The sequence below is a fragment of the Aphelocoma coerulescens genome, chromosome 7 (assembly GCF_041296385.1).
Source record: "Aphelocoma coerulescens isolate FSJ_1873_10779 chromosome 7, UR_Acoe_1.0, whole genome shotgun sequence".
Classification (NCBI taxonomy): domain Eukaryota; kingdom Metazoa; phylum Chordata; class Aves; order Passeriformes; family Corvidae; genus Aphelocoma; species Aphelocoma coerulescens.
In genome coordinates, this window is record NC_091021.1 from 185,621 (window position 1) to 209,488 (window position 23,868).

General features: G+C 40.6%; 2 protein-coding genes across 6 annotated transcripts in view; both read left to right on the forward strand.

Moving 5' to 3' along the window:
- The window catches only part of LOC138113428 (semaphorin-3D-like), a 36,424-nt gene that overhangs the window by 5,053 nt on the left and 7,503 nt on the right, over nt 1-23,868 (forward strand). For 2 of the 5 annotated variants that reach the window (XM_069021599.1, XM_069021600.1), the window contains exons 2-4: nt 141-331; nt 14,527-14,687; nt 23,156-23,218. In XM_069021599.1, coding sequence (XP_068877700.1) covers nt 217-331; nt 14,527-14,687; nt 23,156-23,218 — 339 coding nt within the window. In that variant the 5' untranslated portion in view covers nt 141-216. Of the gene's footprint in view, nt 1-69; nt 332-14,526; nt 14,688-17,707; nt 18,030-23,155; nt 23,219-23,868 lie in introns of those variants that run through there. The other 3 variants (XR_011152164.1, XM_069021601.1, XR_011152165.1) reach the window with 2 other exon arrangements.
- LOC138113427 (inositol 1,4,5-trisphosphate receptor-interacting protein-like 1) lies at nt 7,800-9,703 on the forward strand. Its single transcript, XM_069021598.1, has one exon. It carries the CDS (start codon nt 7,875-7,877, stop codon nt 9,621-9,623), a length of 1,749 nt encoding a protein of 582 aa, XP_068877699.1. The 5' UTR covers nt 7,800-7,874; the 3' UTR covers nt 9,624-9,703.

A 23,868-nucleotide genomic window follows, 5' to 3' on the forward strand; every position in this document is an offset into this window, starting at 1 on the left:
ATTTACTTGTACTAGAGGAAAAATACTTTTGTAGCAAAGAAATTAACTGAGGTGCTCCTTAAAGATAGGTCTGGCTTGCTTACAGAATTGTTACTTATGCAGTAAAGCAGATCTGCAGATGTTTTCTTTTTTTCTTCCAGATAAAACTTGGATTGTTTGAAAAGTGGGGAGATACTTCACCATAGTACAAAAGAAGGTACAGAAGAGGAGAGCAGAATGAGAGCTTTGCAAGTGCCACGTGCCTGCAGCCCGCTGTCTTTAGTGATGCTGTTCCTTCCAGTCACTGGAATGTCAAAACAAAATATCCCAAGACTGAAGCTTTCCTATAAAGGTAAACTTTTCAGTAGTTTTTCTGATTCTGCCACTTCCGTTTTGATGTGATACTGCCAGCAGTTCTTTTGTATTACTAACCAGGAAATACACAATAGAAGCCTTAAAGATGGATGAATTCTGCCTCGGGGCAGTATTAAAATCTGGGCTTTTTGTTGTGTCGGGGCACATGTTTCTGAAGTATAACTGTCTTTTAAAAGTGTTATTTCTGTTTGCTCCAAGAGGATGTTAACAGACTCTACATAAATTAGAGGGGAGTGGTACTTGAAACACTCTGAGGTGCATTGGAGACATTCCTATGTGGCTGGTGGGGATGATGTGAGACATGGAGGACGTTCACACCTTCCTACAGCATCAGAGGAAGTTGAGAGAGCTGACTCAAGTGTTTCAAGGGGACTGACATTTATTTTTGTAGTAATTCTTTTTCTATCACTAAGTGGGTATGTTAAACTCTTCATATGTGGTTTTCTTTCTCCTTGCCTCTTTGGATCACAAAAGCGTGTTTCTCTGCAGAATTTCTTAGTCTTGTGTGTAGTTCTTGTTAAGAATGGTACCGAGGGATTTCAACACAGACATATTTATGTATTAATGGACAAGTTTTTAAAGAAGGTAGATTTCTTTTTGCTTTGAATGTACAGCACACCTCCACAGGCACAGAGGTGTGTCACTGATACTTTCTTCTTTAGTGAAAACAAATGCTCTCCCATTAGTTATGTTTCAGCTGTGTCAGCACCTTGCCCTTATGGGAGCTATTTCTGCTCTGTTTTTCAAACTTATGTCTTCCTATGCATTGCAGAGTTACACTCAGGATGGTGTGATGGGACAGGCTGTAAAGCCTTCATTGGGGCTTATGATATGTTTATCATGAGTTTAACACCCAGAGAAATTTATTGAGTAAGCAGAATGACTTGCTATTTATTTACAAGCTTCTCTTTTGCTAGATTTGCGTGCCACTGGGCATGCTATTCCACTGTGTATATAAATGTGTTTGGATGTGTTTGTGTGAGAGAGACAGAGGAAGCAAGATCAAGGGATCTTGACAACATTTTTATTACTTTGGGAAACAGTTGCGCTCACTGAAGCCAATGAATAGAGAAACTGAAAGACCTGACATGAGTTACGAAAGTTAGCAGTAAAACCCTCCTAACATACAGCCGGCCTTCTCACAGCCAGGCCTTTTGAGATAATTCCCAAAAGCAGCATGTACCACATGGCGACAGCATTTATTGTGGATTTGACACTCACGATTAGTGAATTCCTCTCAACTTCAAAAGCAGATAGCCTTTGGCAAAATCCTGATGGATGCCTTTGGCAGGTAAAGAGGGGGAGAAAGAAAAATTATTGAGGTCAACACAGGGGAAAAAAAATGGCTGAAATCTTAGTTTAAAATAGTGGCAGAGACCTGCTGGGAACAGTTGGGGAAATGCCTGAGCTCGTTTAAAAAGACAATGAGCAGATGATTGATATTTAGGCCCTGACCCAAACTTTTATTAGCAACTTTATAAACCTTTCAGTTTGGCTTGAGGGATACCGTTTCCTGTCCAAACTTATTCACCTATATCCCCGTAGGGGGGGAAAATCAACAACAGATGCAGATGCAAAATAGCCCATAAATCTTAATTTTGAGAGTTGTGATGGAACTGAAAAGTCGGAAGAAAGAGAATTACCAGAATTTATTGTGCTTTGTCTTACTTTCTTGGGGGGTTGGAAGGTGTATATTTTTCCACATGGAACAAGAAAAAATTTAATGCTGTTTTTTCACACTTATGTACTGTAAATGATTCCAGTATGGCTTATCATAATCAAACTGTATTTTGTGTGTTGACAACAGGATATCACATATACTGAGTATTTAATATAGTTGTGAGAATTAAGTCTACCTTCCTCCCCCCAAATCTTTCAGACAAAACAATTCCAAGGTTTCTGAGAATAAGATGTAGGAGAAATGAACTGTTTTGCCAGTTGTCATAAAATTGTTAGTCATGTCACTGACAAGTCCTGGCATCTCTGTTCTTTGGAATTAATACTTGAACTATCATGAAGAGGAGAATACAGGGCTCTTCTCCTTCTTTATGGAAAACAGATGAGAACTGGCCACGTCAGGCAGTTCCAAAAACCTGGTCACACGTGTCTTTGAAGGGAAGGTTTCGTCTCCTTTCATGTGCAATGAGTTTATGGCATAGCTCCATCTTCCCAGAAGAGCTGAGCATTTGCTGGGGCAGGAGAGCTGGAAGTAAGCAGGACTTTGCAGTTACTGAATTTTCCAGTTGCAACAATCAGTGGTGGATGGAGGAAGAGGGAGAGGGTAGGGTGGTTAAAGATGTGTCTATAACTGCAGGAGTGCTTCAATAAACCACAGCATGTCAAAGCTCCTTTGTGTTCAAACAGCAATTAAAATTTTAGACCTTCTCTGAATGGCAGCTATAGGTTTCCTTCTTCTCAAGGTCGTCATCTTAACGAATGGGAATCTGTGCAGGAAATGTTAAGATATTCCAGTGAGTGATGTCGGGATCAATGTAAAGTCGTACAATGGATTTCCTTTATTGTTTGTCCCAGTCTAAAGATGTGTTCTAAAAAAATTGTGCATGTATAAAACTAAAACTACACACAAATCAATTAAAATACGTTGTAGTACAGAATCAAAGTCATATATTCTCCACCTGTGTTAATCAAATCCACTATGATCTTTAATCACGTATCTCATCTTTTCACATTTTCCCATATCCATTAGTTGAAAAATTCTCTTATTCACTCAGACTTAAGTTAGATACTTGTTCATGTCATTACTATCCCAGAAATTGTCACTCCTCTTGTGATGTTTTTAGGGTGCTCTCAGTGCATATACCTTACTTAATCTGTGTATCTTAGATACTTCTACAAGATTGAGGTGCTTTTATTACTGTAGTTTTAATATTAGGAGAAGGTAACAAACTGTCTTCTAATAGAAGATTAGGATCTTTAGAAAACCAGGGGATGATTTTGAGTAATATTCCATATTTTAACTCTCTTTGCCTAGTACTCTTTCAGTCTTAAGACCGACAGTGTGTATTTATCACTCATTTTCATGTAGATGGAGATAACCTGTGACCTTCATCCAAACTGCAGAACTCCACAACCACAGCTTCCCTAAGCAGCCCATCCTTGTTGTCTGCTGCCTCATTTAACATCCTCATTCCAACCTCTAGAGCAGATGCAGAAGGTTTTCATACACCAGTCTAATTCATTCATGTCATTTTCAGGACAGCATCAGTTCTGTTACTAAAGAATGGAAGGCTCTGTGTCCTAATTCTTGTATGTTTAATTCATACGGTGTAGACAGTCTTGTTTCTGTTTTATCTTCTGAGTAATAATTTTTCCTAATTCATTGGGAGGTCCTTCCATAAATATCGTGTGTGTCTTTTTAGATTTTACTTCATAGGGAGAAGTAAAGAATAGCCAGACCCAGAAGGTTGATTGCCTTCTGAGAAAAAGAAGAAAAAAAATCAAATTTTTCTCAATTTGTGGCTATCCTAAAATTTTCCTGCAGAAAGAGAGAAATTGCAAATTTAACCCTATTGATTTGATTTACTTGGCTGCTTTCCATGGACATTTCAGTAAGTGTAGTCTGTGTTCTCAGTGAATGCATTTATATTACCAAAGTGTGCACCCTAGTTTCTTGGCTGGGGGGCATGCACCAGGCCAGATTTGGGCATTGTCACCAGTGATATCCACAAACATGTATCATTCCCGTGTGGGAATGTGGCCATTCCCCAGAGCAAACCATGCTTACTGTGACAGCCGTGACTTGGTCAGAGGACCAGGAATCCTGCACTGTGACACAGTACAGAGGAATAAGCACGACTGAAGGCAAGGTTTGGCTTTTAAAGCAGGATTTACTTAGCACTGTTCAAAACGACTATGGTAGTAATTTAAATCTAATAAACAAAAGCATTATTCTCAGCTGGTTTGTTTTTCTCCATATAGAATGAATTAAGGTGCAGTCTCACTCTCACTGAAGTCATGGCAAGAGTTTTTCCACTGAAGTAAATTGAAGCGAGATCAAATTCACACTCCTCACTTTTTTCATCTTACCTAAGTAAACTAAAGACAGGCAGTTCTTTCTCCTCTGCTGAAGGATGACCGTGCTAAACCATCAGCTCCACATGGCAATTAGCCATGTTTAAGGATTGTTTAGTTTCCCGCAGTGTTTTGCACACCGGATTTTCTTCCCCCTAAGAGTGATCCATTCTTAAAACATGGTGAAAAAGCAAACAGAGAACATTTTGGTGCCAGGAATTCTTTTGAAAATTTGACTGGGTGAGTACATTTCCTTAATGTTCAAAAATTATCCTTTGAACATGCTATTTAACAGTGTCAAGCATTCTGTTCTCTATATTGCTTTTGCTTTAAACCTGTTTCATTTTATAACCGATGAGATGCTTAACTGTTGCATCACAGCAGTTAGTTTGTTCAGTTTCAGTACAGCTGGCTTATTTCCATGTCATGCATCATTTAATTATACATCTAAAACGTAGTTAAAACTGTACAGCTCCATGAGCCTCACTTAAGCTGTCTGTGACACTGCAGTAATCCCAGTACCCTGACGGGGTGTTGCACAGCTATGACTGGTTGGAATGTGGTAAACTGGTGATGTGTAAGAGAGCCTAGAAATGAGCTTGCATTTTGCAGCTGTGCTTGCTCTACTAGAAGAGGAAGTAAAACCAGAAAAAAACGGCTCTTGTGGCAATATCAGCGTCTGTAAATCTGAATGCTTAATGAAAATCAAGGAAAATGTGCTGAGTGAGGAAGTGGTGCTTTTCCCTTGTTTGTCGTTTAATTAATTTTTGGTGGTCTGTTATTTGTCAGAAAAATCTATCTCAGATTCCTCTATGGAAAAACATGAAGTGTTTATGTGAGAGTGAAGATCCTAGTATTGGATGATTGTCTAGATATGCAAAAGACTTTGCCTGTTTTGTCTCAAAAATGCTTTCTGGAGGCAGTGATCATTGAGACTTAAAATGTACCCTAGCTTGAAGATGGATGGGTGCTGCTGTCCATGTGTATATGCCGTCGACTGAGTATAAACTTGAAGGCATTTATTACATCTTAGTAATGGGAAAAGCAGCAAATTTCTTGCAGACATTTTTTTTCCTTTTTTAAGCTAGTGAACTTGAAGGTCAGATTCAACTCTATGTTGCATTTTCTGTCATATAATTATCATATATATCATGTCCTGAAGAGCAGCCTCCAGTCAGTGACATCAACAGCTTACATAGCAGTTGAACTAAGAATAACCTTGGAGAACTGACCCATGTCAAGCTCTTATGAGTGTAAACTGTTGATGTCACTGACTGGAGGCTGTTTTTTCATGATCACAGAAGGGCCTCAATTGGATAAAAGAAGAATTGTGTTCAAAAAATACAAAACTATTCTGCTGAATGTTCACTTTACTGTATCTCAGAAGATGAGAGGAAACAAAACTGAAAGAGTAATACTTAACAAAGGATTTTTGCTCTCTTATAAAAAGAAGGACGGGACAACATCAAAAACAGCTTCCCTAGAAGAATGCAGGGAAGAGACATGATAAGTGGCATCAGCTTGGAAGAGGGATCAAAACTCTTTCTTTGATTACTTTTACTAATGACATCTGTTTAAGCAAATCCAATTCAGAGCAGTTTCAGAAATCCCAAACTTGTTCTCTTTCTGAGCACTATTTGGAGGGCACGATCTGCCTGACGTCAGTGTCTGTCTAGCAGTGGACATCTGTGGTCACTATGCAGGTGCTCGATTCACATCCTGTTTCTTTTTCCTCCCTCCCCATTTCTGCAGTCCCATTTCTAGGTGAGTTCCCCAAAGAAGAGCTGAGGAATATAGGGGATGACTCTTCCGTACTCACAGTCCTTTGGAGATAAATACACAGAGATAGCAGAAAGAGTCAGAATTTCCTTTATTTAACCAGCGCAACATCAAACAAGTCAGAGAGATTGGTTAACTCTGTTTAAGGCAGACAATTTTGAAGATGGTGGGAGTGACAGATGTACATCTTTGCTACAAATTTGAAAAAGGAGACATTCTACTTTCTGAACAAAATCCTGGCTATCCCAGAATTTTGCACTGTGTTGAACCATAGAGTTTTAAGAGCTGAGAGGTTGCTGAAGACACCAAAATTTTGTAATTAACTTACTGGGCCTCTTAAAGGAGGGTGTTAGATCTTCCTGTGCATCATTCAAGCAACCTGGATTTCTTTCAGAAAGATTTCTCACTAAATCTGTAACAAAACATTAGCCTATATGACATACTGCCCCAAAAGTAATCAATATAAATATTATTAATAAAAAATGTCCCCCTCCAAGATTAAATAAAAGCTTACACCTATATACCAAGAGCATCCATGGATCATGTCACCCATATTTATATTTGACAAGGGTTTGTGTGGGAGGGCACTTGTGCCTGCTTTGTACAGGGAAGCTCTGGGGTTCCCAGGTTCACGACTGATGGGTCTGCACTTTGTGTCTCTTGAGGCTTTGGGTGCCCAGGGCCATGATGAGTTCCCAGGCTGGGGATGGTGGGTGGGGCTGGCCTGTGATGCGCTCTGGGACCTGTGACAGCACAGGGGCCGTGTCACAATGGGGGCAGCTATTAAAGGCCCCATGGGTTGCTGCTGCCCCAGTAGAGCCTGGGCAAGCGGTGAGTGCACACAGGCGGTGGGGAGGCAGGGCTGGGGGAGGGCTGGGGCAGAAGCGCCGGCACCGGGGGCGTGTGTTCTGTCCCTGCATCCAGGGCCCAGCCCCTGGTGGGAGTGCCTTGCTCAGGCTCGGTGCTTGCTGGGGCAGCGGTGCAGGCCTTGCCTCCTGCCAGCTGCCGGGGGCCCTCTCCTTCCTGCTGCCACGTCCCTGTGGCTCCTGCCCCCCACTGGCTGCCTCCATGCTGGCCCTACTGAACCCCTTCTGTGTGTCCTCTTGCAGACCATGGCTTTATTGTCATTGCTCTTCGTGCTCGTGCAAAGCCTGATCCAGTACCCCCAGCCAGCTGGGGATGGGCTGGATGAGGCCACGCACCGGCGAATGCAGGAGCGTGAGGAGCTGCTTGACCGCGAGATGGCTCGGCTGCTGCAGGAGCTGGAGCAAGGGCCCCCGGAGCAGCAGGACGAGGGCTGGGGAGCCCTGCTCTTTGGTGCCCTGCAGCAGTGGCCATTCTGGGCTCTTGCTGGACTCCTGCTCCTCTTGGGCCTGTGGTTTAGCTGCAGGAGGAGTCCTGAAGCCAGCGAAACCAACAGCAGCGGCAAGGACCAGAGCTCCTGCAAGACCTTGGGAGAGGAGAAGGAAAAAGAAAAGGAAGAAGACAGTTTGGATTCCAAGGGAGATGGAGAAACCATAGATGTGACTGTGGAGGCAGATGACAGCGGCAGCGGAAATGAAGGAGAAGGCAGTCCTGTGGCTGCAAATGAAGGAGACGATGATGATGCCAATGAACGAGATGAAGATGTGAAGTTGAAGAAAGACAGTGATGTTAAAAGTGACGATGGCCATGATGCAAAGAAAGATGAAGGCTGGAGTGATGGGAATATGCCAGGAGACAATACTGCCGAAGGAAATGAACAAGAACCTGGCAATGTTACTGGAGGTGTGGAAGACCTAGATGAAGTAAATGAAGGAGAAAACAAGGATGTGAAGGTGGAGCCAGACAAGGATGCTGGAAAGGAAGACGGAGATGGAAATGAAGAAAAAACCGATGATGCGTATATGAAGGCAGGCAACAGTGATGATGTAAATAAAGGAGTATACGAGGTAGATGGAAAGGAAGAAAAAGCAGATGTGAAGGTGCAGGGAAGCAGTGATGCCAGTGAACAACAAAGCAGTGATTGGATTGGGCAGGAAGACAACAGTGATGGTGGGAAGGCAATAGACCACAGTGGGTTTGCTGCAACTGAAGAAAAAACCACTCACCTTGGAAATGAAGAGACCAGTGTTGCAAACAGAGATGAGAAACAGGGTGATGCAAATGCGAATGGAGAGAAGAATGAAGATGCAAAAGAAGGAGAACAAGGTCATGTGGCTGCCAGTGAAAAAGAAGGCTATGCTGGCAAGGGCAAAGGCAGCCGTGGTGGAACTGAAGAGGAAGAAGACGCCCGTGACGCTGGGAATAAGCGAGGGATCCTTTTAGTGGATCGCATACAGTGTCCCGTCGAGGACGTGGAGAAAGGTCGCTCAGTGGCAGCTGAGCTGATGGAGAGCTTCACGCGTGTCTTTATTGACAGCGTGAGCAATAGTTTCTACCCGGTGCCTCAAGAAGCCATCGGGGTGGGCAGTGCCTTTGAGGGTTGGAGTCCCCGTGAGCAGGATGGGGTGTACCGCATGCTGGTCCCACTGAATCCCCCACCGGGACACGCCTTCCACCTGGAGCTGAACAGTGGAGGGCAGATGGCAGCAAGGACCTTCTGCGTCCGTGTGGAGCTGGTGTGCACGTGCGAGAGGGAGCAGCTGGGCGAGAAGCTGTTGTGCTTCCTGCACCACTCGCAGGAGGAGCTGCGGCGGAAGCAGAAGCCCAGCCTCCTAGAGACACTCTGCACCGGCTCCTACCTGGACGTGGAGAAAACCTCCCACTGGTTCTACCAGCTGGTGAGATGCTCGTGGCTGCATTTGCCTCAGTCGTACTCATGGCACTTGGTGTTTCAGCCCTGCAGCCGGTCCTGCCAATTCCGGCTGAGCAAAGGCAAGAAGAGCCTGGTGGTGGAGATGTTGTTTGGGGTGCGCCACGGGGACTCCGACATCTTTGTGGTCAGCCAGCCCACAGAGGCCCAGACAGGCGGCTCCAGCATCTTTGTGAGCAGCCAGCCCGCCGAGGCCGACTCCATCGCAAGCACAGCGTGGCCTGAGACGTACGCTGTGGCAGAGGCAAAATTCTTCCAGCACGTCGCCAGGCAGGTGCCGTGTGAGAGCTTGCACCTGAAATGCCTGCAGCTCTTCACCTGCATCCTGAGGGGCACAGGTTTTTCCAGCTCGACCTGGAAGACTGTGGTCATGCACGTGCTGACCACCGTACCGCTGTCCCAGTGGCGCAGGAGGGAATTTGCACGGCGGCTGTGGGACATCATGGCATACCTGCGCCGCTGCCTGCAGTTGAAACGCCTGGAGCACTTTGTCCTAGGCAACCAGAGGCTTCCTGCAGAGATCAGCTTGCCGCCGGCAATGCGAGCGGTCGAGCCGCTCAACCTCTTTGAGCACCTGGCCCAAGATCCGGCCGCCCACGCAGAGGCGATGCGAGCTTACGGTCAGCTGCGATTTCGCCTCTGGATGCTGCTCTCCGGCCACTGAGAGGAATTCCCTGCACAGAGCTGTGCTGGGGGGGCTCACACCCGATGGCAGCCACGTGAGCACTGCATAATTCTTCCTTTTTTCACTGGCAATCCTGAAGCTGCTTTCCTGCTCCCATGGATGGAAGATGCTGCGGCACACGGATTCACTGTGCAGACACACATCTCTGCATTGCCCTGCCCTTCACCTTCCAGTTTACCACGGTGCTGTTGTGATGTTCCTACGTCTACGAGGCAGAAACTGGCTCCACCTGCACATCCTTACAGAAGACTACGAACTGAGAGAGGTTGCTTGGCACACCTCAAAGACATGAAACTGGCCTGTTAGGGACTTGATGTAGTTGTTCAGTGACCTGTAGCTCACTTTACCATAGGAGAATAGGTAGTCCAAATTTTTATAATAGGAATTCTTTATTAGCATTGCTTCCAGAGGTCCTTTATTATTATCAGTGTACAACTATTTTGCAAAGTTGGTCTTAGTTTAGGAAATTGAGCTACCCTACTATAGTAGATTGTCTCCTTTTCAGTAATATCTGGATAGCTATGTTTGGAAAATTAATAAAAGGAGAGAAGTGTCTCAAATTGCCTGAAACGTGACATTCTTTATATTTAAGCCTCTGTATCTTAGAGAACGTCGTTCCTATATACCTGCCTGAAATAATGCCATTTTGCAAACAGAGATGTTGGATATGTTGCGTGTGCTCTCTCTTGAGCAAACCCATAGAGATGCTTGAAGGTTGATGTGAAAATGCCCTGAAATGCCTGAAATTCTACAGCAGAGTACTCCTGAATTTTTTAGGAATCTTTGGAAAAGTGTTCTTTTCACAGTCACTTTTATGACTGTAATACCCTCCTGGGGAACAATTCCGTCCTGAAAGATGAACAGAGAAGTCCCTAACTGCAAAACATGTGGTTTAGTACACAGCTCTTTTTTGGGCTTCTCATAACCAAGGTTTTAACACAAAACTGTGAACACAGAAAGTCATGTTTTCTCTATTCCCAGTTGTCTGTATCCTTTTGGAGAGGCCCTGCTGTTCTATGAATATTACGTTTTTCACCAGGCCTAATAGTATTGTATATCAATGAGAGCCACTTCACATGCACAGCTTTGTCCATGGTGACATGCAGCTAAACAAAATGTAATTTACTTCTTGCACTACATTGTAGAGATTGGTAGTAGTCCGGAAGTATTTATTCTCTTTGCCTTCATACCAATACATCTGGGGTCAACTGGTCAACTTTAAACTCAGCATACCTTAGGAATTGGATAAATTGCTGCAGTCATGCGAGAAATACTTTTCTTTATCCCAGAAATTTGCTTGAGTTTCTACAATGCCCATGTAAACCTTCACGTGTATTCTCCAACATGAGAAAGGACTTGCTCCTCCCTAAAGGCAAGTGATGCAACCTTTGTTCTTTCCTGTATATGAAAGTTATACAGCCTTTAGTTTCAGAGTCCTTCAAAGTTGTCTGTAACTGTTTTGAAAGTGGCTGAGATGTTCCCTTTCTGCTAATTTAGGCATGGCTTGTCACTAAAAAAAATCTGTACCTAGTCACAAAGGGCATTCTGATTCTGAACCAAGTGGTTCTACATTGCTGCATTGTGACAGCATGCTGGAGTTGAGGAATGGCAACATGGTCACCACACATGTGACTTGATGCTAACAAGTGTAAATATGTTTTATAAATGCAAATACATATGATCAGAACAGAATGAGATTTTTACTTTTGAAGTCTCTTTGCTGTGGCTCTGCTGCTGGAGATTTTATAAGTAAGCAATGATCATGCTGTTTTGAGCCAAGTCCACCGAGATACTGTGTGAAATGAATAAAACCCAGTCACTATTCCAGCTTCTATCAGTCAGCAGTGAAATATTAACCCAGAAGGGGAGTTAGCTGGATACTTAGTTAATCACCGGGCTGGAAAAAAGTATTTAATTTTGAGGAAAACAGCAAATAGAGACCATAAACTGAGTGCTGAACACGTACTCGTGAAAGACCATCCCTGTAACTTTGTTACTGTACCTTGTGAGAATGCTGGTTCTGTGTTAGCCAGGCTACAGAGATGCAGTGATTCAAATCAACAGCTTGCTCTAAGCTTGAGAATCATTGGGAAATGTGCTTTTCACAGTAAATTTTTCCAGTGCAATATCCTTGGTGATAGTAAATATGTCTCGCTGTGAAGGGAAATTTCAATGCGTAAGATTAAAATGCGTTGTTTTATAGACTGAGAACAATTATTAATCTAGCTGAAATTTAATCAACCCTCTGTTAATATTTACTGGTAAAGTTTTATTAGATCATATTACAGTTATAATCTTATCAGTGGCCATGCTCAGAGTCTTATTTCCAAGCTGTTTTCAATAGTAAGTACCAAACCCTGATTCTTCACCACTTTGCAGCTTGTGTTGTCATTTGCACCAGTAAGAAAGGAGTGTGCAGTGTTGTCATTTCAATCTGGAATATTCTACAGATGTTTTCCTTACGATGCAGTGAAATAAATGATTGTACAAGGCATCAGGCAGGGTTCATTCCCACTTGGGCATTTCAGTCATGAGGCAGCATTTTCCCTCACTGTTGTAGCTGTTCTAGGTGGGTTTTTTTTTACTGAGAAATTCTAGAACTGTTAAACAACAGATGACAAATGTCCATTTGGGATGGTCTCTTCAGAGATCATTCCTTTCAAATAAGGAAACTGGAAGTAGACAGCAGTCTCAGTCATCGTCCTTCATGTATGTGGAGAAGAATCAAATCCACATATTTTTGCAATTGACACTCTTGCAGAGGCCCATGCTTTGCATGGCTTTAAGTGCTGAAAGTGCTTTAGAGCATTTGCACAAGCATGTAATTTATCCTTAGATCAAATTCCTGTGACTGCAGATGAGAAGGAATTTTTCCTCATATTCTGTATGCTAGTTACTTGTGTTCTGCAGGTGAGGACTGAGGTTTTTATAGTACCATGTTAACCATAAGCTGCTTCCAAAGTGGTCTTGCTGGCAATTAATAAACATCTTTTAAAGTGTTACTGGTTTAGAAAACAAATCCTGACATCTTTGCCTTCACGAAAGGTATGTGGGAAAGGACAGTGCTGGTGTATAGTAATGTAATGCTCAGCATCAGATAAAATTTTTCAGTGTGAAGCAAGATTTTTTCCCAAAGTACTGCCAAATAAATCTCACCTAGGGGAATAGGAGCTGCAATGCATGACAATTTGTTTTCAGATTGTACCATAACAACATCCTGCACTGAGCCAGACAAAAGTACACAAACTTAAGTAGAAGTGACTGAGCCAAAAAATAATTGTCATAATTATATACCAGGTAGTCAGATTAATAATGATAAAATATTTTTCTCCCATGGTTCTGTTCATTAGCCAGGACTAGAACTTAATCTTTTCTTGCCTGTCACTTGGTTTGTGTAAGACCTTGGAGAAAAATGTTTGGGTGGGGTTTTTTTCCCTTTATTTAATTCAGGACTTTTTTCTCCAAAACACTGGCCCAAATTTTCATCATGATCAGGATATGCCAATAACTTGTGCGGTAAGTCTGGGTTTTCTAGCAGGAATGTTACATTGTCCATCCAGTGCCAGGAAGGTGGAAATACCCTTAATTTTATCTTCCCGTTAAATACAGGATTTGCCTTTCTGTCTGAAGATTTCCAAATAGTTTAGCTTGGAGAGTTTGCTTGTGGAAGAACTGATTCACATGTTTATTTTCTTTTCCCCAAAGTAATGACTACCCAACAAGACTTAAATATTCTTGTGCTCTTTTCTATATGTTGTTTGTGTCCTCGTCCAGAATTACGTCCACAGAGTATTCATTAGGCAAAATGCTACAGAATTTTTATTTTACAGCTTTTTTAGCTTTTTTGTAACAGTATAGGTTCTTTCATTAGTTTCATAGAGCTTTTTTTTTTTTCTTAATTACCTACAGTCCTACATGCAGTTCTGGGGCACCCAGTTCAAGAAAGACATGGACCTTGGAAGGAAGAGCCCTGAAAATGATCAGAGGGCTGTAACACCTTCCGTATGAAGACAGGCTGAGAGGTTTGGGGTTGTTCAGCCTGGAGAAAAGAAAGCTCTGAGGAGACCATATTGCAACTTTTCAATATATAAAAGGGGCTTGTGAAAAAGATGTAAAAAAGGAAAAAAGGACTTTTTAACCAAAGCCTTTAGGGACAGGACAAGGGGCAATAGTTTTGAACTAAAAGAGAGTGGATAGAAACTGGATAGAAGAAAGACATTTTTTATGATGAGAATGGTGAGAAACTGGTACAGGTTGCCCAGAGAAGTTGCAGATGCCCCATCCCTGGAAGCGTTCAAGGCTGTGTTAGGTGGGACTTTGAGCGAGCTGATCCAGTGAAAGATGTTCCTCCTCATAGTGAGGGAGTTGAACTGGATGATCTTCAAATGTTCCTACCCACTGTTTCCTGCTCCTAATTATTCTTGGCTGGCATTGACCTTCTTCGCTGCTTTATAGCTGGAGCACCAAATACGGTGAGGTATTGATCCTTGATCATGTGTATCCATGAGTATGGTGATATAAACAGAATTCGTTTTCTTGGGATGAAGGAAAGATATAGCACACATCTTGCAAAGATATGTCTTTCTTGGTTTCTAATTTCTGTTGAATTTCTCACTCCTTTATGCCATACAGATAATTTGTTAAGAAAATTTTATATAGAAAAATATTTTGTGCAAGTAAATATTGCCCAATTTGGAAGTAAGAAAAACCCCAGAGAACCCGAAGTTAACAGGAGTTGTATTATAACTCTGGAAAGACATGCTCCAAGACTGCACTCATTTCCCTGGTACACTCCATGCTGGTTGCATGTATTTCTAATAAAGACACTGATGAGTCATATATAAACATTTTGATTATAAAGATTTTCTTCGTTTTCCCACAGACTTGCTGCTTTCAAACAGCTGCATCCCATTCCTGGGCTCAACAGAGGGGCTTGATTTTCGAACCTTGCTGCCGGATGAGGAGAGGGGCCGGCTACTAGTCGGGGCAAAGGACCACATCTTCCTGCTCAACTTGGTTGATGTAAACAAAAATGTAAAAAAGGTCAGTGCCTTTTCCACGGAGTTTATCTCCTAAGTTAAATTTTGTTAAATTCTTTTTGTTTGGTTGGTTTTGTGTTTTTCTTTCTTTCTTTCTTCTCTGGGTAACTGCAGATTCGTTGTGCAATGAAATTTACCAAGATTTGATCATCTCACCTGCCGTAGTTATACAGATTATCTTTAATCAATTGAGTTTCTTGTGCTGATTGATGTCCTTTGTGACTGATGACCTGCAAGAGATCAGCTGTGTGGGAGAGCCCTGCAGTGCATGAAAATAGCATCAAAATATCAGCAGACAGGAAAAATGCAGCTCAGAGTGTTCACTTCTCAATTCCTCTGGTCATGGTTACCCTCCTCATTTCAAAGCATTTGGAAGGAAATAACTGAAGACAGCTCTTTCATTGCTTCCTGGCATCCCTGGGATTACTTTACTCTAATACTGAACAGAGCAGAGGCAATTTGGATGGTTTAAATCATAGTAAAATATAAGTGGCAATTTTAACATTTTGGTTAATATCTAGAATGACTAGTTTTAGGAAAAGCTTCCACTGGGATCTGCTGTAGTCCCTTGCCTGTGCCCGGTGACAGTGTGTTAACTTGAGATAATAAGATGACAATTTAGCCTTCGATATTTCTAGCAGACATGGTGAACTGGAGCTTTTGTAAGCACAGTTGACTGCTATGAGTGGAAACCAGATGCTTGCAACAGGAACACATGAAAACTGGTTTCCTGCTTGTCCCAGATAGGAAGAAAATCTGAATTCTCAGCTGTGTTTGGTATTTTCTTTAGGCACCAGAGGGTGGTTTTAAATTACTACGTACTGCTGCCAGCTCTGAAGAGGTAACTGACCCTGAATTAATGTGATTGCAGGCAGGAGCTGAACAGGTGGAACAAGAGACTATTTTGCCCTCACGTTTGAGAGCAACGCTTGCTGTCATTGTATAGAAGAGATACAGTACCAGTCTGAATATCTTGTTCCTTATCTGGACTTCAGCAATGCTGCACATGGCAGTTTCTGTAAAAGTCAGATTCTGGGTATTTCAGGAAATTTCTTCCTGGCATGCTTTATCAAGCACTTACCTTGCTTCTGTCATCTCAGTAATTGATTCAAAATCCACTACCCCTCCCAGGATATTGCATTAATAACAGCACTACTCACAACTGCAAATTTTCAGACCACAAATTGATTTTTGGTGTAGGCTTTCTGTAGAAGACAAATTTTGTTTGTGTGAAAAGCAGACTTCTGTTTCTGTGGGCTTCTGCTTGCCTCCTGAGAGATGCTGAGTGCTGTCACCTCCCATTATGTTCAGTGGGGCTTTCTGAGCCCAGACCTTTCTGGAGGTGGCAGCACTCTGTGTGAGCCACCCCTCAGTCCAAGCTGGTGACATTTTCCCTTTGGCCAAACCAGCGCTGTTCATTACGGACCTTGTGCTTTCCAAGAAGAGCAGAACACAGATGGAGCCAGGAGCACTAATGTGCAGTCAGACAGTGCCATTTGGTATAAATGTGGTAGAGAAAAGACTCACTTTGTATTGGAAAGAAAATTTGGATTTCCTAAGATGAATAGAGAATGCATGCTTACGTATCTGTGGTAACCAGAAAGGAGGGAATAAAATTCCTAACCACTTGCGTATCTGGACTAAATATGTGTGCAGGTTCAAATACTTCTTTTAGTAGTAAAATAATAGTTTAACTATTCAGATAATATTTAACTTTTCACAAAAAAGCACTGAGGCAAAATATATTTAAATGGGTAGAACTGACTGAGAAGCCTTGCAGAACGTCCTGGTGTGCTGATTTCCCAGGTCTCCATGGGCATTCAACAACTTTATAAATGTATCTTCTTGCTTAAATGCCCGGGTAACACAAGGCAATGTCACATGAGTGTTTCTCTTTAATTCCACTGTGCTTGGCTGGTTGAATCTTGCAGTGGAGGGAAGGGATGAGATGAAGGAAGTTGCGTGAGGAGCTGTGTATAAAATCTCAGCCCCTGAGGAGGAAGCTAAAGGATACTCTACAGTAGCAGTGAAGTGTCAGAAAGTAGCACTTGCCGGTGCTGTGTTTAGACTGAGCGTGGTCTGGGTTGGCACTGGGCCAGGCGGCTCACTTCCAGGCCTTCCCAGTGTGGGGAAACCACACATGTTGGGACTACAAGGGTCTGAAGTGTGTCCTTTGTACTCCTCTGGAGTACGAGTCATCTGGAAAAAATGATCTGCTTACATACAGCTACTAAAACGAGTAGAAATTGATTAGAATATTAAGTTTCTGCCGATAAATGATGTGTTCATTAATGACTTTGTGGAAGGAGTGTTAAAAGCACGCTGATGGGGCGAGAGAGGCATAACAGCTTTGAGACTGCAGTGCAAGATTGTGCATAGTTTGGGGTTTCCGTTCTTTAAAACAAAGCTGAACATGAACTTCTTACTTTGATAAAGCTCTCAATTTCAGATATTTGTTTTGTTAGGAGCTACTGATACCTCCAAAAGCTAAGTCAGGATCCCCAACAATTTATTCTCATGTGTAGATATAATTACTTGGCAAGATTATATTTTAGAGTCTAATGCTCTATATTAAGACATTTCTGGCAAAGAAGGATCCAAAGCATTGTATCCTGCTCCCTTCTCTAATGTATACATATATATAATTTAATAACTTCCTTCTTAAAACCTATTAATTTACCTAAATTAGTTAATTTGACTTCCATATATTAAGTTATAGCTTTATTTCCTGGTGTATTTTTCCTGATGAAATAAATCAGTAGTTCTGCTGGAGTCAGAATTTCTTAAATCATTGTAGTTTTTATGAAATGTATTGTGTAATAGGTTGAAAATTTCCTTAGCTGGCAGCTTGAAAAAAAATCTGTCTGGTTTCCAGTGCTTGTAAACCTCATTATAAAACAACAGCAAGTACCACAGTGTAATGAGCAAGTCCTCCAGAATGACAGATGAATGCAGAAAGCGAAAGTGATTATAGTCAATAAATATATAAAATATAGCAATGGATAATCTTCTTTCTGTAACAGGGATGTATTTTCTCTGAAGTTTTCCTGTACAGAAGCCATTAGCTCCTGTTGCAGGAATGGCATTATGAAGTGTCCCTGACAAATTCTGCAAGCTATTTGCAAACTGGAAAAATTGTGATTTCTTCCTGTGAGTAAAATAAAGATGGTCAGCAAAGGAAAGTAGTTCTACTGAAGGCCTCTGTGCCATTACCACCAGAAGTGCAGTGTAAAACGGAGAGATGTTTAATAGCATGAGAGGCTGGAAAGCTGGCAAAGAAATTCTATAGGAGCACCAACCTCTGGGATCCTGCTGGAAACATGACGTCAGTACATCGAAGTTTCTTGTGAGTTTGCAAAAGCCTTTTCTATTTTACTCCTTGCACTAAATAAATACGAAATACAAAATGTTGTCAGCTGGGTAAACAGTGGGTAAATAGCTGCAAAGCAATGGTGCCCCTTTCTGTGGCTGTGCTAACGGTGCCCGCGGGGTTACACGTCAGCGCGATCATCACGGTGTGATCTGCAGCGCGACCCGCCCAGCTCCGCAGGAATAGGAATGCTGTCAAGGCCTGACAAGCTTTTGAAAAGCTGCCAACCTGCAGGAGCTGTGGGTGCTAGAAGACACAGCCCCATGTGGGCCAAATAGATAAACATGTCAGGTCCCCAACAGCAGCTTTGGAACAAGTTGTTTTCATCTGTCCCAGCGTGCACTGGCTCAGGGTCCCAAATCATCATCTGTTGTAAGCGGCCCTTTGGGATACTTCATGCAACTTCTTTAGGAATGTTGTTGCTGTGGAACAGATCCTTGTTACGCCGATGTTTCAGATTTGATTTTTGTTAAAATCTACAATCTATTATTTATATTTATTTATTAGCAGTTTATACCCATTTCCTCTGGCTGTTGATAATTCTGGTCTTCAGAGCCCTTTGATTATTCCTGCATAATTTAACTTCTTTTGTTTTAGTGATGCTTCCCAACCTTGTGTCATCTGCAGGGGTTGTTGGAGAGTTCTGGGTTTTTACCAAAGCTACTGAAGGGTGCATGAAATAGGATGAGCTCTGACACTGTTTCTTGGGGAACTGCACGAGTAACTTTGTACCTCAAGTTCTTTACTTATCAGACCATTTTTTTTTCTTGTACTAATGCCTGTTTTTGGCAGCTGAGCTAATCAGTTTCCATGTGACAATGTAGTGAATACTTAAATGGAGCCCTGATGAGGAGCAGCTCTACCACCTTAATGTAATTCAGCTAGGTTATTTAAGAAAAGTACAATATTAGAGTGGGATAGTGGCTGTTTACCAAGTTCTATTGTCTTCTCTGCCACACTCCGTTTTCATTGGAAACTTGTATTATTTCTTCCCTAACTAAAAACTTGTTCTGAAACCTTAAAAACAGATGAAAAAAGACCAGTGGGCTTCTAAATTGTTTAGATAGCTTGTGATCTTCCTCTTTTGTATTGTGACAATAGATAGCATTTTCCACTCATTTTGTAAAGTTCTGCACCATCCTAGATTTAGTAGCCTAATTAGAAGTGATTCTTGAAAAAGCTGTACTTTCACACATTTTTTTGTAATCAGATTTCACTGTTTTATCTTTGAGCACCCCTTCTCCTGAAGATTTATAATCTTAAGTGTTAGGCTAGGAACAAAATCTGATAGAGAAAGATGCATACATAAAAATGAGTAAAATACCAGTATTATTAATTCATGACAGATGGCAGCTGAAATTTGGCTCTTAGTGGTGGATCCAGATATTATTTTTATATGTATATACATACATACATACATATATATATATATATGTATATATAGCATTCACATACCAATTTATTTATATATAAATAATGTATTAAAAAAATTACTTCCTTTTTCATTCCTTTCTTATAGTAAAATGCATATTTGGAGGAAGGGAAAATGTTACTTTTAGAAATTCACTGCTCCTGATCTGGAAAAGACCTCTGTGGTTTTAAATGTTTTGTTTTAATCAGAAATCAATTTCCAGCTACCCTTTAAAGTGATACCTTATCTGTCCTACACTTATGTACTGCTTAATTTTGTACTCCTGGGAGGTCTTCTTTCTCTCTGATAGAAAAGAGTTTATTAACTTCCATTTATTAGGAGAATTTAATTTCTTTCCCATTCCTAAATTTAAGAAAATATTTGAAGAATGATTTAAAAGTAATGGTGAGGTTGCTTTTTTTCTTTTAATTGGGCAATAGAAGATAAAATCTAGAAATCATGACAGTAGCTGACCTTTGGAATTTTGATATGGTTATTTTAAAAGGAAAATAAACCGAAGATTAAGAAAAGAAAAGAATCCTGTTTAAGTATACAGTTCACATATTCCAACTAGTTGCATTCTTGCCTTAAATTCAGTAACTCCACTTAGCTATTCTAAGATTTCTCCAGACATTTCAGATACATACAACTATAAAGTATATTAAATATATAATTTGTACTGATTGTAACACAAAATTATTGTAACTTTACAAGTCAATGTTGTTGTCACCTTTAATATATAAGGCCTGGCTATCTGGGGGTTTTTTTCCATTCCTTGAGGTTTTTACTTATTGAGAAATTTGGGAATAAAAGAGAATTTGTTAATAAGATGTTACCATTGTGAATAAAGCATATAAATAGAAAAAAAAAAAAAAAAAAGACCAACTTCAAAGCTTCAAACCATTTACAAGCTAAATGATTTTAAATCTGAAAGAAACTACAGGAGCCGCCAGTCTTACTTTTTTGGCATATTGTGAAACTAAGTAACACATTGGAATAAAATATAATGGTACAATTTAATTTCACCCCCTACAGAAAAGTCAGTACACATGTATAATGTTGCTTGTGCCAGTGTTTGAGGGAACCAGGCTTGTGGCACTGTTACACAGCATGTCCTGTAATAAAAAATGAAGTTCATGCTTTTTTGCTCAGCACATCAGCTCATTATTTTATGCAATTTTTATGATGCAACTCATCAAATGATGCAATTTTCTTGATCTATTACGATTTAGAACTGACAGTTTCTGGGAATCTCTCATTTCTCATATGGTAAGCTAATAAATATCACTTTTACTCCCCCATATATAATTGCAAATTGATTTTCAAGTTAGATCACTTAGCTTCACTTTTCATTGTCTAATGTGGCCTTATATAATGCTAAATACTGAGGCTGTTGAGTAACTAGAGAGTAAAACAATTGATTTTTTAAATAATAATTGTCTGTGGTCAATTATCATAGAAGGGGGGATGTGTGTATTTCAGCCTTGTAGGACAAACACTGATTCCCATGAACGAATCTGTAGAAGATTTGAGGGTAACTCAAGTCCATTAACACTTCTGAAGCCTTGAAGCAGATGTCTCTTGTTTTTAACTCCTGCAGTTCTTCTGTGTAGTTGGCAAGAACAGGTGGGCATTTTCAAAAGCCTACAAAGGGACATCTTGTCTACCTCATTGGATAACTAAACTTTGGCCAAAAATCTCCCAAACCCCTTGAAGACCTTGAGGCTTTCCTGTAAGTGATTCAGGGATCTTGGGCATAAAGTTTATGTACAAGAAAACTGAGGATCAGATCTCAGACAAATCTCCGTGGCCAAATGTATTTGGAGATCCATGATCTTACGTTCCTCTATCTGTTCCTTTTCATCAGCTTTTCTTCACGGGTCGCTTTTCATCAGCTTTTCTTCACGAGTCGCTTTTCATCAGCTTTTCTTCTTAAACTTATCTGTGTTGCAGTGGAGACCAGACTGGACCTACCTTCAGCCCTTCATGATGTTTCCAGTACTTTCCTCTGTGCTTCCTGGCACTGTGCTCTGTGCCATCCACACATCCCTGGGATGGCTGATTGCATTTCCATACCTGGGTGCTTTGACCAGATCTTTCCGAGAAAATGCTCTGGGAAAGCAAATTTGTGCTCCAGTGCTGCAATGCTGTTACACTGTCTTATCTCTGACTCCATGTAAATATTGTTGCAGAGGGTTAAGGTTTAAGTAACTTAAACTACATTGTCTCTGCTAAGAGGTTTTTTATCAGGAAGGTAACGGAGTTCACTTGAGAGGAAATTAATTTCCTTGCAGAAATCCAATACATCCATTTTCACTGGGAAGGAAAGAGAAAGAAGTAAAATCCAGACTGTTTCCAGATTGAGAGAAACAGTGACTGTAGGTTTTGGAAAGTGATAAAGGTACTTGAGGGAGGCCACTTGCTTTTTGCTTTCCTTACCTGTGTGGGACTGAGCCTGGGTATGTCAAGCCACTTCCAGTAAGGTGCCAACAGCTGGGTGAAGGGGAATATGACAGCAGTCAACTCCTCTTGCATGCCACTGAGTTGTGCGTCCTTCCTTGATGTTGTTTTTATTTCTAGTGCATATTATAATAATTCTTCATTCCTATACATTTGCTATTTAAGATTTTGTAAAGCATGACTGGAGACTACTATAAAGCATTTGTGACTACTAATGACCTGCTGACTGGTGCCTGGGACTTCAGGCAATTTACTAATCAATATTTGCTTAAAAAGTAGTGTGATTTGTGGTGTTTTTATTACTAGTCATGAGAAATAACAATTGCTTTTTCTTGTCAAAATTAGAAGTACAAAATATCCATATTTAACACAGTGATTTGAGAAGAATCTGTATTTAGCTTCTATTTTAAATTTAATAGAATCAGATGTACTCAATCATATCCAGTTTTGACTGCTTAATTGAAATCAGTGAGGCAGAACCTGCACTGTTGTTCACTGACATTTCTTCACCAACACAATTTGGATTACAGTAACTGATAGTATGTTGTCATCTGGATTTATCTACATCAAAACCTATTTTGTAGAATTCTGCAGGGCAGATTAAAAAAGAAAGAGAAACAGTATCAATATATACTGGCAATTATCTAAGGTCCACAGTTCTTCTCTAAACTTCTGTGTCATTTTCTCAGTAAACTCAGTTAATGTTGATGTTTTTAAACCATGCACTGTTGATTCCTGCCAAATGTACTTTTTGTTCTACAAATTTCCCTTCAGCTGTCCTTAGTTTTTTGAACCTAATTATTTTCATTTGAAAATTGGCAGAAAGAGCTAAGTGGTTTTTTTATAACAGTTATGCCAAGTCCACTGGACCAAATTCTTACAAATGTAATTTGCCTGGCTTTGCAATCAGTTTAGTTTCCAGATGATTTGGCTCATCATAACTTTGAGAGAAACACATAATGGTGACAAGGTGCCCCGGCCAGATTAACTGAATGCTTTTTAAAAGTACATGTAGCCAATGAAGAAATAAACAAGAATCAGGGGGGTTGATTTAAAGCCTCTTAACTTTTTGTAATGGGATCTTGTACTTGAAGTCATGTTCATTTCAATTTACATGCAAGGTCCTTCAACATGCATAAATCTGTTTTAACTGTTTATTCCTGGAATAATCTACAGTCACAGGACAGTGTATAATCTTCATCATCTTTGTCTTGTTTTAACTCTATTACAGATTTACTGGCCTGCAGCAAAAGAAAAGGTAGAATTATGCAAATTAGCTGGGAAAGATGCCCATGTAAGTATGATGTATGTTTTTTATTATGGCTGAGGATTATGCATATCTATGTATTTTTTATTAAATGCAAAAAATGCTTTAGTAAGCTCTTGTTACACTTCTTCTGAACTAATGTCCTAAGTGTTTTTTCTTAATTGAAAAACAAAGTTACATTTCTATTGGTTTTTAAATATTAATACTTAAAAAAATTCAATCTTGCAGGCATCAATCATGATATGTTGTTCTTTTATGTAATAAATGCAGCTGAGAGATGAATGGCGTTTCCTCAAAAATGTATACCAGGCAGTATTTCCCTGGAATCCTCTTTTCTCACATTAAAATGCTTCTTTTTTTCTTGGGTGTATCCTGAATGTAACTTCATTATAATTCATTAAAGAAACAGTAGTAGAGCAGTGTACAAATCAACTTAATTTGCAGATAGCTGCAGTTGGGGTTTAAAAAAAAATCTCAGACTCAATGGCTTTTGCCAGAAACCACAAATCTTCTTTAGGAAGTATATTTAAGGTACATACGTGTATACAATACAACTTTTATATGTTTTGTGCAGCACAGATTACGTCATGTGTCTAGAGCCCACTATAAATGTAAACATTTCCTGGCTGTAAAATAAAATTTCTTCTTTTTCTCTCCAAAAAACATCTCCAGCATGT